This window comes from Erythrolamprus reginae, chromosome 2 (genome assembly GCF_031021105.1).
Source record: "Erythrolamprus reginae isolate rEryReg1 chromosome 2, rEryReg1.hap1, whole genome shotgun sequence".
NCBI classification, from domain to species: domain Eukaryota; kingdom Metazoa; phylum Chordata; class Lepidosauria; order Squamata; family Dipsadidae; genus Erythrolamprus; species Erythrolamprus reginae.
The window spans coordinates 103,623,324-103,638,138 of NC_091951.1; the positions used below are offsets into that span (position 1 = coordinate 103,623,324).

The window sequence follows — 14,815 nt, forward strand, 5'->3', positions numbered from 1 at the left end:
GTATTCCCAACTCTGTGCCTTTCTCACTCTGTGTGTGTATATGTGTGTTTCTATCTGTAGCATAGAATAAAAATATAGTACAGTATTTGGTTGCTGTAGAAATGTGGTTAAAAGCCTTGCACGATGTTTGCTATTTTATGGAGTTTATGTATAAGTGACATCTATATTGATTTCATAATGCCCAGTGACTGCTAGTTTAAGATGACTAATTTCCTATATTGACAGCGCCGGACTTACCCGGCAGGCAGGCTTTGCTGGAGGGACCGGGAGACACGGTCCCTCATGGCGGCCGCCATTTTGAATCCCGGGCGAAGTCTCGCGATGCGAGACTTCGCTCGAGAGATCAGGGCCTAATTGGCCAGGCTCCTGATTGGTCCGGGCGGGGCCTGCTTGCCCTATATAAGGGCGAGCAGGCCCGGGGCTCTCCCTTTTCGCCCGGACTGCAGAGCTGAGCAGACACCCGCCCGCCCTCCACTATTTTGCAGTGTGCTTAGGGGTCGCCCTTAGGGGGCCGAATGGGAATTTTTTGCAGTTCTGCCTCTTAGCAGAGCTGTTTTTTCGCCCATTCCACACTGAGGTGATGGATGTGCGGTTAGGGGGTGCTTGCATTTATTAGGTTAATTGGCTTACCTTTGGTCATTTGGGTAGGCAGGTTAGGGGCGGAAAACTGGGGTGGTTTAGCAACCGCGCGTTCTCCCTTGGGCATCTTTGGGGATGATTGACAGGTTCTCCGCAAGCTCATGGAGGGAGTTTCTGCCTGAGCAGCTGGGGGGAACCTGTCTTTGGGTCCTGCACCTTTAATTCCCGGATTCGGGTTAGCCGGTGGGACCCCCCTCATGCACAGCATGGCAGGGTCGCAGGTGACGGCCTGGCCCTCACCTGGACTTGCATCGAGATACGCCCATGAGTTGCCCAGGAATGTTTTTTGGCATAACGTCATTTCCGCCCCGGAAGTATTTGTTTGACCCTGCAGGTCCATTTCTGGGTCATAGTTGATTATGCTAATTTATGCAACGTATTGAATAAATTATGCAAATTTATGTTAATTAAAATGACCCAATTTAAATCCAGCTCTTGTGTCCGTGTCGTTACTCCGTCTCTCCAGCAAAACAACTTGCATTAATAAATCCCAAATACAAACAGGGCCTAATAATGATAAATATATTTCTTATGCTGTACTGTATTCTACAAACTCAACTCCAAAGCATACATGTCAGGTCAAAGCAAACTTATTTAAATATTATAATATTTGAAAAATGATAACAGAGAATGTTCTACCTGAGTGATTCTATTATGGTTTGCTAGGAACATGGAGAGGTTCTGTGATTCCTGAATAGACTGTGGATCAGCCATTTTTCTTAAAAACTGGGCTGCTCTAAAAAAAATAAGAGGAAATTGAATTGGTAAATTGGAATGCTATACCAGCATATTGCTGAGTAACACAGACTTATAAAAGGGGCCACAAAAGGAATACAAAAATGGCATTTAATTATCTTTATTCCACTGTAAATATATTTTGACACAAAACAGGATTTAGAAGCCTCTATTCCATGACTAAATAGTATTAACTTTGAAAAAGGCACTTGCCCTATTTCCAAAGATTTACTATATACAATAAATACAAATTATTGTATTTTAAGCAATAATATTAAAATACCTACATATATATTAATCTCACCTTTTGTAAGCAGAATGGTCATTTTTTACACTGCACTTCATGTTCTTCAGTTCATCCAAGACTGCAAACATATTGATAAACTTTCCCAATGTCAGTAGATACGCTTCTGAAACAAAGTCTTTCCTTCTCTCAGCATGGCACAAACGCTTGACCTCACCACAGAATCGTTCAATGGCCTTTCTCTAAGAAATAGTAAGACAGCAATAATTTAAAGGAGGAGTAAAAAGGAAGGAACTGTCAATAATGGGTGAGAAATGATATTTTATTAAGTCATGGGATTCCACCACCTCAGGTCTAAGCTTGAACCTTCCTTATTTCCACCTCCTAAAGGGTTAAGGATGTTGTCATTTGCTCATCCTGTGGATCTGGTGTCCTCAACATATCCAGTTTAGTGAAACATTCTAAGAAACTAAAAATGGAAATTGGCCCAAACTGCGACATCCTGAAAATACTCCCCACAAGCTAAGGAAATACTAGGAAGCATTCTAGCGCTTGGAGAATGGAAAAAGAAGGTTTTCTTTTGGCTATACAGTGATCTCTCGGTTAGCGCGGGGGTTACGTTCCAAGACCTCCCGCGCTAACCGATTTCCGCGTTATACTGGATGCGGAAGTAAAAACCACCATCTGCGCATGTGCGCCATTTTTTTCATGGCCGCACATGCGCAGATGGTGGAGTTTGCGTGTGGGCGGCGGGGAAGACCAAGGGAAGGTTCCTTCAGCCGCCCAACAGCTGATCTGCTCCGCAGCGCGGAAGCAGCGAGGAGCCGAAGATGGGGTAAAGGCAAAGGGGAAACCCCATCTTCGGCTCCTCGCTGCTGCCGCGCTGCGGAGCGGATCAGGTGTTGGGCGGCTGAAGGAACCTTCCCTTGGTCTTCCCGCCGCCCAGGCAAAGGGGAAACCCCAAGATCGCTTGCCGCTTGCCGTATTGCAGCTTGGAGCCTTGCTTCGCCTCCTTCGCTGCAATACGGCAAGCGGCAAGCGATCTTGGGGTTTCCCCTTTGCCTGGGCAGCGCTGGGGCCATGCGGAGCCGCTCATCTAGGGGGGCGTGGACCGGCAAGGTGCCCTCCGCTCTCTCTCTTTCTCTCCCTGTTACCGGTGTGGTATAAGAGAGAGAAAGAAAGAGAAAGGAGGGCGACTTGCCAGTCCACGCCCCCCTGGATGAGCGGCCCCGCATGGCCCCAGCGCCGGACTCCGCCGTTGCCTCCGCCTCTGCAGCTGAGAGGCCACGTCCACCCCCTCCTCGGTGTCCCCGGCACCCAGCGTCCCCACGCCGCCTCCACCTCCCGGTAATGCGCCCGACCTCTGCCTCTCTCTTTCTCTCTCATATACCACGCCGGCAACAGGGAGAGAAAGAGAGAGAGAACTAGCGTGGACTTATTTTTTATTTTTTAATATTTTATTTTTTTAATTAATATTTTTTGAAAAACTGCGTTGCAGCGTTTCGCGCTAATCGAGACCGTGCTAATCGAGGGATCACTGTACTAAATGTATCATTGTGAAGTAATGTATTTGTTTTTGTACACCAACCCTTATGTCTTGTTTTCCTTATGGATAAGTGTGGGGTGATTGACTTGCATTTTTTTCTTGGTTTTGCATTTGGCATGATGCATATCTTGTTTTCTTTGTTTCTATTTTTTTTAAAAGAAAGTATATGTTGGAGATATTTTCCTTATCATCCACCAGTAGTCTGCTGTCCATGAATTTTGAGAGTTCTGGCCTTGATTCTGATTTTTTTTTTCATTTGGTAGTTGGACTATTTGCCTTTTCTTGAAAGTCTCACCCAATGACCTGTTTGAAAACTGACATTTTGTTATTTACTATCCGTCTAAAGAATTTAACTAAGCAAATATTTCCCTCAGTTTGCACTAGATCGTGAAAATGCCCATGGCACGCTGTCAAATTTTAAGGAGACCCATCAACCCAAAAGCTTTGGGGACGCCTACAGTTTTTTCTGTGAGAAAAGAAGAATGGTGCCTTTTTGCCTGGCAGTCACACACATAATTTCATTTGCTAAAAATTGTATAATATTTATTTATTTTATTTATTATTTATTTATTAGATTTGTATGCCGCCTCTCTCCGCAAACTCGGGGCGGCTGTAATATGGACTGCAGGAAAAAATGGGATTCAATTGACAAGGGAATTTAAAGAAAGAAACTAGAATCTGTATTCCTCTTCTGTTTAATTCTTTTAAAACCTGTCTAATTTTAGTTATGATGATAGATAAACAGACTTAAATTCAAAAGGAAAATAAACCCGTATCTGAGCAGGGTGCTTCATGTGACACAATTAAGCAAAAAGTGACCACCATACTATAATATTTTTATTCAATGGTATCCTCTAATTGTGTGTTTATGCACTTTGACCAGGCCACAACTATGATACTGTTAAAATATAAAGTATTTAAAGTATTTCTCCTGTTACTTTTAGTTTAGTCTGTTTCTATCGTATTATCTTCCAACTTAAAAGGCTTTCATTATCCAGGGTCATGTCCTTGGGTTTGCTTATTTGGACTATGATTTGTGTTGCAGTTAAACATCTTTCAAAACTGACCATAATGAACCTCACATTAGATTAGAGAATGGTTTCCCACATCTATGTAACTAGTCTTTTTAGGCAAGCAGAAGGAAAGGTCAGCCAATATTGACAAGAACTTGAGTACTGTCTGTGTGGCATCCAATAATATTGATTTGTTGACAAAATGGCAAACGGACAATGCTAGCTTTTCCTGGCACTATCAAATCTGCCTCCGGAGAGTATTGCATCTTTCAAAACAATTTGGGAAGTCCACAAGTATATATGGATGGGAACTGATACAGTCAGCAGAAATTCATTCATATAATTTTAGATATTGCCCATTTTTACTAATTAAATCAAAATAAGATACAATATTAAACGCTTAGCAAAACCATCATACACAAGTAACTTTACTGCAAAAATGGTATTTTACTTATCAAATTTATTGGCTGCCCATCTTAATACATGGTAACTCTGAACCAAGATGCAATAGAAGATCTTTTTTTATCCGTACAGAAATTGGGTTGTCCACAATAATAAGTGAAGGGGACAGAAGTGAAGCATAGGAATTTGGAACACCTACCTGAAAGTACATGAACTTCATGAGTTTTGTCACTTCTGGCTCTAAGACTTCAACTGTCTTCTCATAAATCTCTACTCGGTTTGGCTGCTCATTACACTTTACCTGAAAGTTAATGTAACAATTTTATATTAGTAATCCTCATGGACATGATGAAGAAGAACATGGGATACAGAGGATGATCATTTTATAAAAGGATAGTTTTAAAAATCTGATGTAGCAAAAACAAAAAATCTTGAAGTGCTTTTCAAATAAATCCAATTCAGAATGGGATGGACTCTCATGGAAAAATCATAATGTTGCCCGATAAAAGGCTACTAATTGAGAAAAATGCAAAATAAAGTTAGAAAGTAATTAGCACTGCTTTGGTCGCGTTGATGGATGATCTCTGGCGGGCCTGGGACAGGGGCTTGTCCTCTGTCCTGGTGCTTATTGACCTCTCAGCGGCTTTCGATACCATCGTCCATGGTACCTTCTGCGCTGGCTGGAGGGGTTGGGAGTGGGAGGTACTGTTCTCCAGTGGTTCTCCTCCTACCTCTCCGGTCAGTCGCAGTCAATGTTAGTGGGAGGTCAGAGGTCGACCTCTAGGTCTCTCCCTTGTGGGGTGCCTCAGGGGTCAGTCCTCTCCCCCCTGCTATTTAATATCTACATGAAACCACTGGGTGAGATCATCCAAGGGCATGGGGTGAGGTATCATCAATACGCCAATGATACCCAGTTATACATCTCTACCCCATGTCCAGTCAACGAAGCAGTGGAAGTGATGTGCCAGTGCCTGGAGGCTGTTGGGGCCTGGATGGGTGTCAACAAACTCAAACTCAACCCAGACAAGATGGAGTAGTCCCAAGGACAATTCCATCTGTCCGTCCATCACCCTGGGGAGGGAACTACTGAAACCCTCAGAGAGGGTTTGCAACTTGGGCGTCCTCCTTGATCCACAGCTGACATTGGAACATCATCTTTCGGCTGTGGCAAGGAGGGCGTTTGCCCAGGTTCGCCTGCTGCACCAGTTGCGGCCCTATTTGGACAGGGAGTCATTGCTCACAGTCGCTCATGCCCTAATCACCTTGAGGTTCGATTACTGCAATGCTCTCTACATGGGGCTACCTTTGAAAAGTGTTTGGAAACTTCAGATCGTGCAGAATGCAGCTGTGAGAGCCATTGTGGGGCTTCCAAGATTCGCCCACGTTTCTTCAACACTCCGTGGCTTGCATTGGCTGCCAATCAGTTTCCGGTAACAATTCAAAGTGTTGGTCATGACCTTTAAAGCCCTACATGGCATTGGACCAGAGTACCTCCGGAATTGCCTGCTACCGCACGAATCCCAGTGACCGATAAGGTCCCACAGAGTTGGCCTTCTCCAGGTCCCGTCGACTAAACAATGTCATTTGGCAGGCCCCAGGGGAAGAGCCTTCTCTGTGGTGGCCCCGGCCCTCTGAAACCAACTCCCCCCGGAGATTAGAACTGCCCCCACCCTCCCTGTCTTTCGTAAACTACTCAAGACTCACTTATACCGCCAGGCATCACTGTTTTCTGTAAGCTGCGCGCGCGCGTGCTCCAAAATACCCGCCTGCACAGCCTTTTCCTTGGGCACGTGCTCCCCATGTGGGAGGCACATGGTGCCTCCGGCCCCCTCGCGCTCCTGGCCTCTCGGCCCTGCCCCCCGCCCGCCTGATCCGCCTCCTGCCTTGGGCGAGACTTCTCTCGTGGCGGCTGCGGCTGCGGCTGTGGTTTCAGCTTCTCTGGACAAAAGCGCTCCCAGCCAGGGGGCTGCGAGAGGGGCGGGGCGGGCTTTCCCGAAACGGACGGAGAAAGCCCTCTCTCGCAGCCCCCTGGCTGGGAGCGCTTTCGCTGCGAGAGAGGGCTTTCTCCGTCTGTTTCGGGAATGCCTGCCCCTCCCCTTTCGCAACCCCTTCGCTGGGAGCGCTTTCGTCCCAGACTTCCAGCAAGGGGGCTGCAGTAGAGGCAGGGCAGGCGTTCCCGAAGCGCTCGGAGAAGCACTCTCGCAGCCCCCTCGCTGACAGAGAGAGAGGAGGAGAGAGAGAAAGTAAGTGAGAAAGAGAGAGAGAGAGAAAGGGGGGGAAGAGATAGCAAGACAGAGAAGAGAAAGAAAGCAATAGAAAGAGATAAAGAAAACAAGAGAGGGAGAGAGAAAGTGAGAAAGAGAGAGAGCAAGAGGGGGAGAGAGAAAGAGAGAGAAATGACTCTTGATTTAAAGCATATGGTAAAAAGCACCCAAATAATAAGAGGAAAAACCCCCAGCCGTTTGTTTGTGTGTGCGTGTGTGTGTGTTTGAACTCTTGAACCATTTCCAATAGCTCACCTGTTATTGGAAATGGTTCAAGAGTTCACACACACACACACACACACACAAGGGGGGAGGAGACAGGGATGGAAAAAGAGAAGATAGTAATAATAGTAATAGATTTTGGTTTTGTTTTATTATTAATTTCTTTTAATAAAAAAGGGAATTTTTTTTCTTATTTATTTATTTATTTATTTATTCATTCATTCATTCATTCATTTATTCTTCTATGCCGCCCAGTCCCAAAGGGACTGTCGCTCAGACACTATACTTTTCCGCCCACACCGGAAAAAAATTACAGGGAACATTGCCAGGCATGGGGGAGTTGAGACACCTTTCCCCCAGGCTTTTTTTATACTTTGTTTTATGTTTGGTATGAATGTGCTGTTTGGTTTTTAAAATAATGATAGCGTTTTATATGTTTTTTAATATTAGATTTGTTCCACTGCTATATTGTTTTTATTACCGTTGTGAGCCGCCCCCAGTCTTCAGAGAGGGGCGGCATACAAATCTAATAAATAAATAAATACATAAATAAATAAATAGCACTAGGGATGATATTCCATCCTGCTTTTATACGATTTGTTCTCTATATCAGAATGGACCATGTTGCTGATGCTTACTTCATTTATTATGTTAATTTATACATTTTTCTTGCCAAATAATAGCATTTACAAGCTTTTCAGAAGCCAAATATTTTTATGTCTTTTACATTTAGCTTGCTGAAAACCCATTTCTTCATTTCAGCCTCCTTGATATGAACATTTTGGGGAAAGCATAATAATGCATTTTACTTACTATAATTGTACTTGTTGATTTTATTACATATTTTATTAGCTATGCATACTATACTAGTTAACATTATAACACAACATAAAATAGATTATTATGGTTGGTTGCACAGTCAGCCAGAAGTTTAGACTGGATTTGGCATTTTAGTCCACCTGTCAAGCATCAAGTCAATTGACTGTGGGATGAAATCTTCTTAATCGAAGTTTATGGAGTGTAATCTACCCAATGGTCCAACATGAGCTGTAGTAAAAAAAAAAAATTCAACTTCCCAGTCTAGGACTGACTGGCCCAAATTCACCCAATCAAAAACTGTGCTCAGGAGTAGACTAGAATCTGTGTTCTTAACGCTCTAATCCAGCACTATGCCAGCTGTCCATAGTAGATTAAATAAGAAATAAAATCATCCCAATGAATGTTCTTTTGTTAGTGCTTTTTTCCTTTGGAAATACTAGTAGTAAAAAGCTGGTTATAGTGGGTCATTATGCTTTGGGCCGTATAAGTTATTAGAGTGTCATCTGAGAAAAATAAATGCTTATAGCATTCTTAGAGTATCTTTCAATTTCTTCTTGACAGAAACCTCTCTATGATTGAAGTGGATTACAATTTAACTTGATATTTTACCTGGGGAATAGCTCTGGAGCAGCTCCTCCACGTATAAAGCATTACCGCATATTCATGCCCTTCCTCCAACATCTCATTCTGAAACAAATTGGGATAACATAACAGCATTATTTGTCACATAACAGTCTAATATGCACCCCCTCAGTCAGCTCTGAATCACCTGATACCTACCATGCTAGAATGTACTGTTGCTTGCTCAATGTATCTAGCAATGCCAGTTACAAAAGCATTTCTGTCTTCAAAATTTGTATCAAAGTTGGCCTGAAAACAGATAAAGAAATAGTTAGATATTCTTTTTATTTAGATTTTCATTTGTTTCAGAGATTTTCCACTGTCGTATTGTAGGAATTATATTAGCAATGTGCAACCAGTTAAAATGGAAAGGACGAAATGTTATAGAAATAATGCATTAAAAAAATTCTCATTTAGCAGCTATAAAACAGTTGTCAGATAAAATAATGTAGTTACCTATCTATCTCAATATTTTAAAGGGTGTTAGTGAACAGTAGCACTGTATTAATAAGATAAAATCAGAACAAAACCAAGAAAAATGGAAAAAAAATGTTAGCTTCATAGTGATTTAGCTGCTTGACTAAGATCAAGTGTACATTACATTATATAATGATAACTGCACATATCATTTGATCACTTGGGCATATAGATAACTATAAATCTCTTTTTAAATCTATGTGCAGAACCCATAGAGGAATGTTTAGAATAGAATAGAATTTTATGGGCCAAGTGTGATTGGACACACAAGGAATTTGTCTTGGTGCATATGCTCTCAACGTACATAAAAGAAAAAGATGCATTTGTCAAGAATCATGTGCTACAACACTTAATGATTGTCATAGGGGTCAAATAAACAATGAAAAAACAATCAATATTAATAAAAATCTTAGGATACAAGCAACAAGTTACAGACTTTAAAAAGACATTCAGTATTATAATACTGTATATTTATTGATATTTACCTTATTAAAAATTAAAAAATTACATTCATTGGTAGAAATGAAATTGATACTAGAGCTTCTCACAACTGTTTGGTGGGCCTAAGATCACACTTTAAGAAGCACTGCTATGGATTATATGAACATACTGATTTGCTGAACTTGAAGCAGCAGCAATAGAACTGTTCTATAATAAATGATGGCTTGTGTTTATCATAACAGCAAAAACATATTTTGATATAGGGACCATAACAGTAAGTTTAGCCAAATTTGTACCAATTAAAAGTCTGCATAACAATTAATGTCAAATGCTTTGTCAAAAGCAGCCAGTTCATATAATTTCCACTAATCTTTGTGGAAGAGCCGGATTCAAACAGACAACTTTTTAGTAAATTAAAAAAAGAACCAAAATTTTGCAAACTTGTAAAGGAGGGAAAATATGAATACAAGGAGACGTTAACTTGTTTCCATGCCACTGAATAAGAATACAGATTTACAGCTAAACCATTCCAATGATTAATGTTCTCATACTACTTCAATTCTTTTTTTTTTTTGCTTGTCCTCTTCCACATTATTCTATCTGCCCGTTGGAACCCTCCAATAGTTTCCCCTTTGACAAACTTTCTTCTTCTCTTCAAAGCATGATTGATGAGTTACTTCAAGGTATGATTCTAAGGAAATATTGGTTACCTGGTACATAATGGATGATGGTGGTGGCTCAATGCATGGCTGCTGATCTGGTAATGGCAGCTCCTCCAGGAGGTCCACATTGGATAGAGCATCTTCCAGTGTTACGTGAGTCGTCATGGTTCCCAGATTTTGGACTCACCACTAAAGCAACAATAATAAAGGCTTATGTTATAGAACTGAAACAGAAATACACAATTATAGAATGAGTCCTGAAGGAAATCAAGCAACAGCAAAACATGACTGTTTCCAATGGGGACTATGAGTTCTAGTACCACCTTAGGCAAATGCCAGCTGGGTGATGTTTAGGACAACAAAAGCCTTCAGTGCAAGGGTGGGTTCTAACTTACCTCGCTACCAATTCACTTCCTCCCGTGCCACGAGGGCTTGCTGCATGGTGTGCCATATTAGCATGCTGCGAGAGTACACTGTATGCCAAAATAAATAAAATACCCCCCCCAAAAAAGCCGAAAACAAGATGGCAAAGCTCAGAAGCTTGGCTTCTGTGCATGCACAGAAGGAAAAAAAAACCCGGGAAAAATTCCAAAAAAATATAGAATTCAAAAAAAGATAAAAATTCAATTTTTAAAAAAAAAGATGGTGACGCCCATGGACTGGCACCAACAGAACCGGTTCCGTGACATCATTGTGATGACACCATCAGTTTGCTGTCAGTTTGGTCGAACCAATCTGAACTGGGAGGAAACCCCCTATGTTTCAATATAAAAGTGTCTACGGAAATTCTCTGTCATCCAGGTCATGGTTGTCTCAAAGGTGCTTTTTCAAGAGGCAACTGAACTTTCTGTTTTTTCATTGAAGGAAGGCAGTAGAAGACATTGAAGTTTACAGTAAATCCACAGAGCAATATTTACATTTTGATTCCCACTACCCAATGAAGCACAAAACCCTACACCACCGAGCTGAGGGCATGCCTGCCAGCAAAGATGGGAAAGAAAAAGAACTAAAAGACACCAAGAAAGCCCTCAGAACATGTGGCCATTCCAAGTGGGCCTTCTTCAAATCTCAAAAAAGGCCCTAAAGGAATTCCTCCATAACAGAAAAGTGAAGAGAGCAATAAAAGAAGAAACATTGCCATTCCATACATTGTAGGAATATCAGAAAAGTTCAGGACCATCTTCAGCCAACACAACACACATGCACAGTTTAAACCCAAGAATACACTAAGGCAGAAGCTTGTCCATTCCAAGGATAAAACATCCAGAAACAAACTGAGCAACATGGTGTGTGCAGTAAATGCAGTGAGCCATGTGCAGATCTGTACATTGGGGAAACAAAACAGCCAGTTCATAAATACATGGCACAACGCAGAACAAACCTATCAGGACAAGATTCAGCAGACAAAGACAAAGATCACCCTTTTGAAGATAGCAAAGTCCACATTTTGGACAGGAAGGACAGCTGATTAGAAAGAGGGGTCAAAGGGGCCATCTATGTCAAAATTGAACAACCCTCTCTCAACAGATGGGGAGGGATACAACATTATTTATCTTCAGTCTACAACTTTTAAACAGTTCCAAGAAGACTTCACAATCATTTGCACTACTCAGGTGACCCTGATGACACAGATATACCTCCAGGTGGCCTCAATGACTCTCTAAAAATGCAAATGACCAGCTGTCTGCAAGGAGTACAAATCCTTCCATGAAGGAAGGTCTTGGATGAGAAGTGAAACATCTTGAAAGAAAAACCAGGAAGTCCAATTGTTTATTGAAAAAGCACCTTTAAGACTTCAGTATGAAACTAATTAAAAACCGGTCAGTTTCAAGAAGCAGAGAAGGGGAGCCCAGGGTTCTAATCAATAATTAAGATCATATAGCTGATATTATTAACTTGCCCCTAGCACTTTAGGGAAGTGCTGTGCTGCAGACAAAAAGCAACTCAGGAAGAGATAACTTGCTTAAGCAACTTCTCCAGGTTGCAACATGGGCAAAAAGGAGGGGAAAAGAGAACAGGACATTGTAGAAGAGAATTTTATCTGCACAAGATGGCAACAGCTACTGATCTTCTCAGATCTCTTAGTCACGTGTTCAATTAGTGACCATTTTTCTAATGACCTTGTCATTGGAACAGAAGATGGTCACCAAATGAAGAGAGGGATAAGCTAAACTATTAATAAGAATGTGATAATCAAAAAAATATATATTAAGTGATTTCTTTCCTGTGACTGAATTGTTTCCCCCCCCCTTCCTCATGCAGAGGAGAGAGATTGGAGAAGAAGGGATTAAAAGAGAATAAGCAAACATACAATATGAAATATATCTAGCTGTTTGCAGAGCATGCTCATGATGGCTTTTGTCGCTACATTACTTTTGATGTGTATTCCCCACAGTGGCTATTTACTCTCTTGTAATCTTTTCCTCTCCAATAAATGTAAATACAATCATTAATTTTCTTCTTGCTAATTATCCCATCACCAGGTGGACATTCCAAGAGAAAAGAAGTGGTTAGGAGGCAAATAAAAGGTGTGAAATTTATTAGTTTTGTCAGTTTCAAACCAACATCCTAGTGGCAGAATAAGCATTTCAAAGGGTGGGGAAGTGAGGAAAGGGAAAGTACAGTTACAGTGACATGATTTCCCACTTACGCCTGTGTCACTTAACAGAGTTGCTGGTTGCAATTTTGCTCACTAAGCAAGGACTATCAATATTTTTATACATTTTGTATTGGAAGGAATTGATTTAAAAATAACATTAGTGAAACATTTTCCCACTGCATGGTGGGTTTTCATATCATTCTCTTCACTTTTGACTATTTCAAAATTCACTTCAGAAAAATAAATAAGCATAAATGTTGTAGAGTGATAATCTGCAAATCTCAACCTTGAATATGTACAAACTCTGCAAAGCAAACAAGTTGTATCAATTACACAAAAAATCCAGGCAAAAGGGGCATTATTGTTTTTTAAATTAAGTCCATATTGCCTGGAAGATCTTACATTTTTTATAATAGCATGAGAATGTCTTCATGCTTTTGCAGAACTTCCTTATATTTAATCAGATAACATATTGTTATTTTTAAGAGCAATTTCACACCATGAAATCTTATTAACATTATGTAAAATATATGCAAACACGTTAATGGTAGGCAAGAGACTATAATGTGTGCATATATAACCAATTAAAATAGCATATCAGGATGCATCTATTCTTCAGCATCTATCAGTGGTAAGTGGCACTTAGAAAATGGATGGATTCTCAGAAGCCCTTTTCCAGAAAATAGGACAGATGGACTCAAGAATCAGATGAGGTTAATTCTCCAAAGGATTGTATGACAAGTTGATAAACAGCCATCAGAGCAAAACAGCTGCTCACCTCTGAGGCCCTCCTATTTTGTCTGAAACAACTTAAATCTTAATGCTCCTGCACATGGATAGAATCTAAAATATTGAATTTTACTACCAATTACCTCTGTTAATTACCTTGAATAATTATTGGCATTATAATAATATTGTCTCAGAGGCATTTGGGTTTTTTTCACAGCAATCTTATATGTTGTATAGCAGTGTAAGTTTGGAGGGTGTTCTGCTTGCAGATATGCAAATAAATTTGGAAACTAATTTCACAGAAAAGCAGTCTGTTTCAACTGGCATGTGAGGCCATGTACAAGCACTACTATTGAATTGCACCATAGACATTATAGTAAGCAGTTCAAAGAGCTTAACAGGTAGAAAAGATCTGTTTCGTCAAAAGAAAAATGAAACAAGCTGCATTATCTCCACCCATACATCTTCAAAACACATCGAAGACATAGAAACTAACAGAGGTGTTTCCAAAGGATGGATGGGTATCCAAAAAAGTAAAATGGTGGCCGCTAATTCTTTTCCTATGTGTTACATGTAAAATATTGTCTTAAAATATTATTGTTTGCAAAAGCATTGTTAAAATAGGAGTTGGGAAGGAGCCTTTCCCTTTCAAAATGCACCAAAAATCTTCATAGATTTTATGGGGAATAGAATTCAGAATTTCTTCTGCATCATAGGTTATGACCTATAAAGCCCTTCATGGCACCGGACCAGATTATCTCTGGGATCGCCTTCTGCTGCACGAATCCCAGTGACCAGTTAGGTCCCACAGAGTGGGCCTTCTCCGAGTCCCGTCAACTAAACAATATCGTTTGGCGGGACCCAGGGGAACAGCCTTCTCTGTGGCAGCCCGGGCCCTCTGGAACCAGCTCCCCCCAGAGATTAGAATTGTCCCCAGCCTCCTCGCCTTTCATAAGCTCCTTAAAACCCACCTCTGCCGTCAGGCATGGGAGAACTGAGATATTCCTTTCCCCTAGGCCTTTACAATTTATGCATAGTATGTTTGTGTGTATGTTTGGTTTTATAATAAGGGTTTTTAGTTGTTTTAGTATTGGATTGTTACATGCTGTTTTTATCATTGTTGTTAGCCGCCCCGAGTCTACGGAGAGAGGTGGCATACAAATCCAATAAATAATAATAATCATGGGAAGTTTCCATACCATGTTATTCCCACAAAGCAGCTGTGTTAAAGGGACAAGGACATGAGATACACACTGACACTTGCCAATCTAACAACTCTAATAAAGAAACAAATTGAGTCTCTTAATTCACAAGTTTCTACTGGTTACACTGGTAATTTTAGCTTTCCTATTTCCAATTCTTGATTTCTAAAAAAAACAAATGAGTTGCTGTAGCAGGCGAT

At 40.9% G+C, this 14,815-nt stretch overlaps 1 protein-coding gene across 1 annotated transcript in view; it reads right to left on the minus strand.

Moving 5' to 3' along the window:
• The window catches only part of CYFIP2 (cytoplasmic FMR1 interacting protein 2), a 70,293-nt gene extending 60,043 nt beyond the window's left edge, over positions 1–10,250 (minus strand). The window contains exons 1-6 of the mRNA XM_070739001.1: positions 10,134–10,250; positions 8,665–8,754; positions 8,494–8,571; positions 4,779–4,880; positions 1,679–1,860; positions 1,279–1,375 (exon numbers count right to left, since the gene is read on the minus strand). Of these exons, the coding sequence (XP_070595102.1) occupies positions 1,279–1,375; positions 1,679–1,860; positions 4,779–4,880; positions 8,494–8,571; positions 8,665–8,754; positions 10,134–10,250 (666 nt within the window). The remainder of the gene's footprint in view (positions 1–1,278; positions 1,376–1,678; positions 1,861–4,778; positions 4,881–8,493; positions 8,572–8,664; positions 8,755–10,133) is intronic.
• Positions 10,251–14,815: the final 4,565 nt, after the last annotated feature.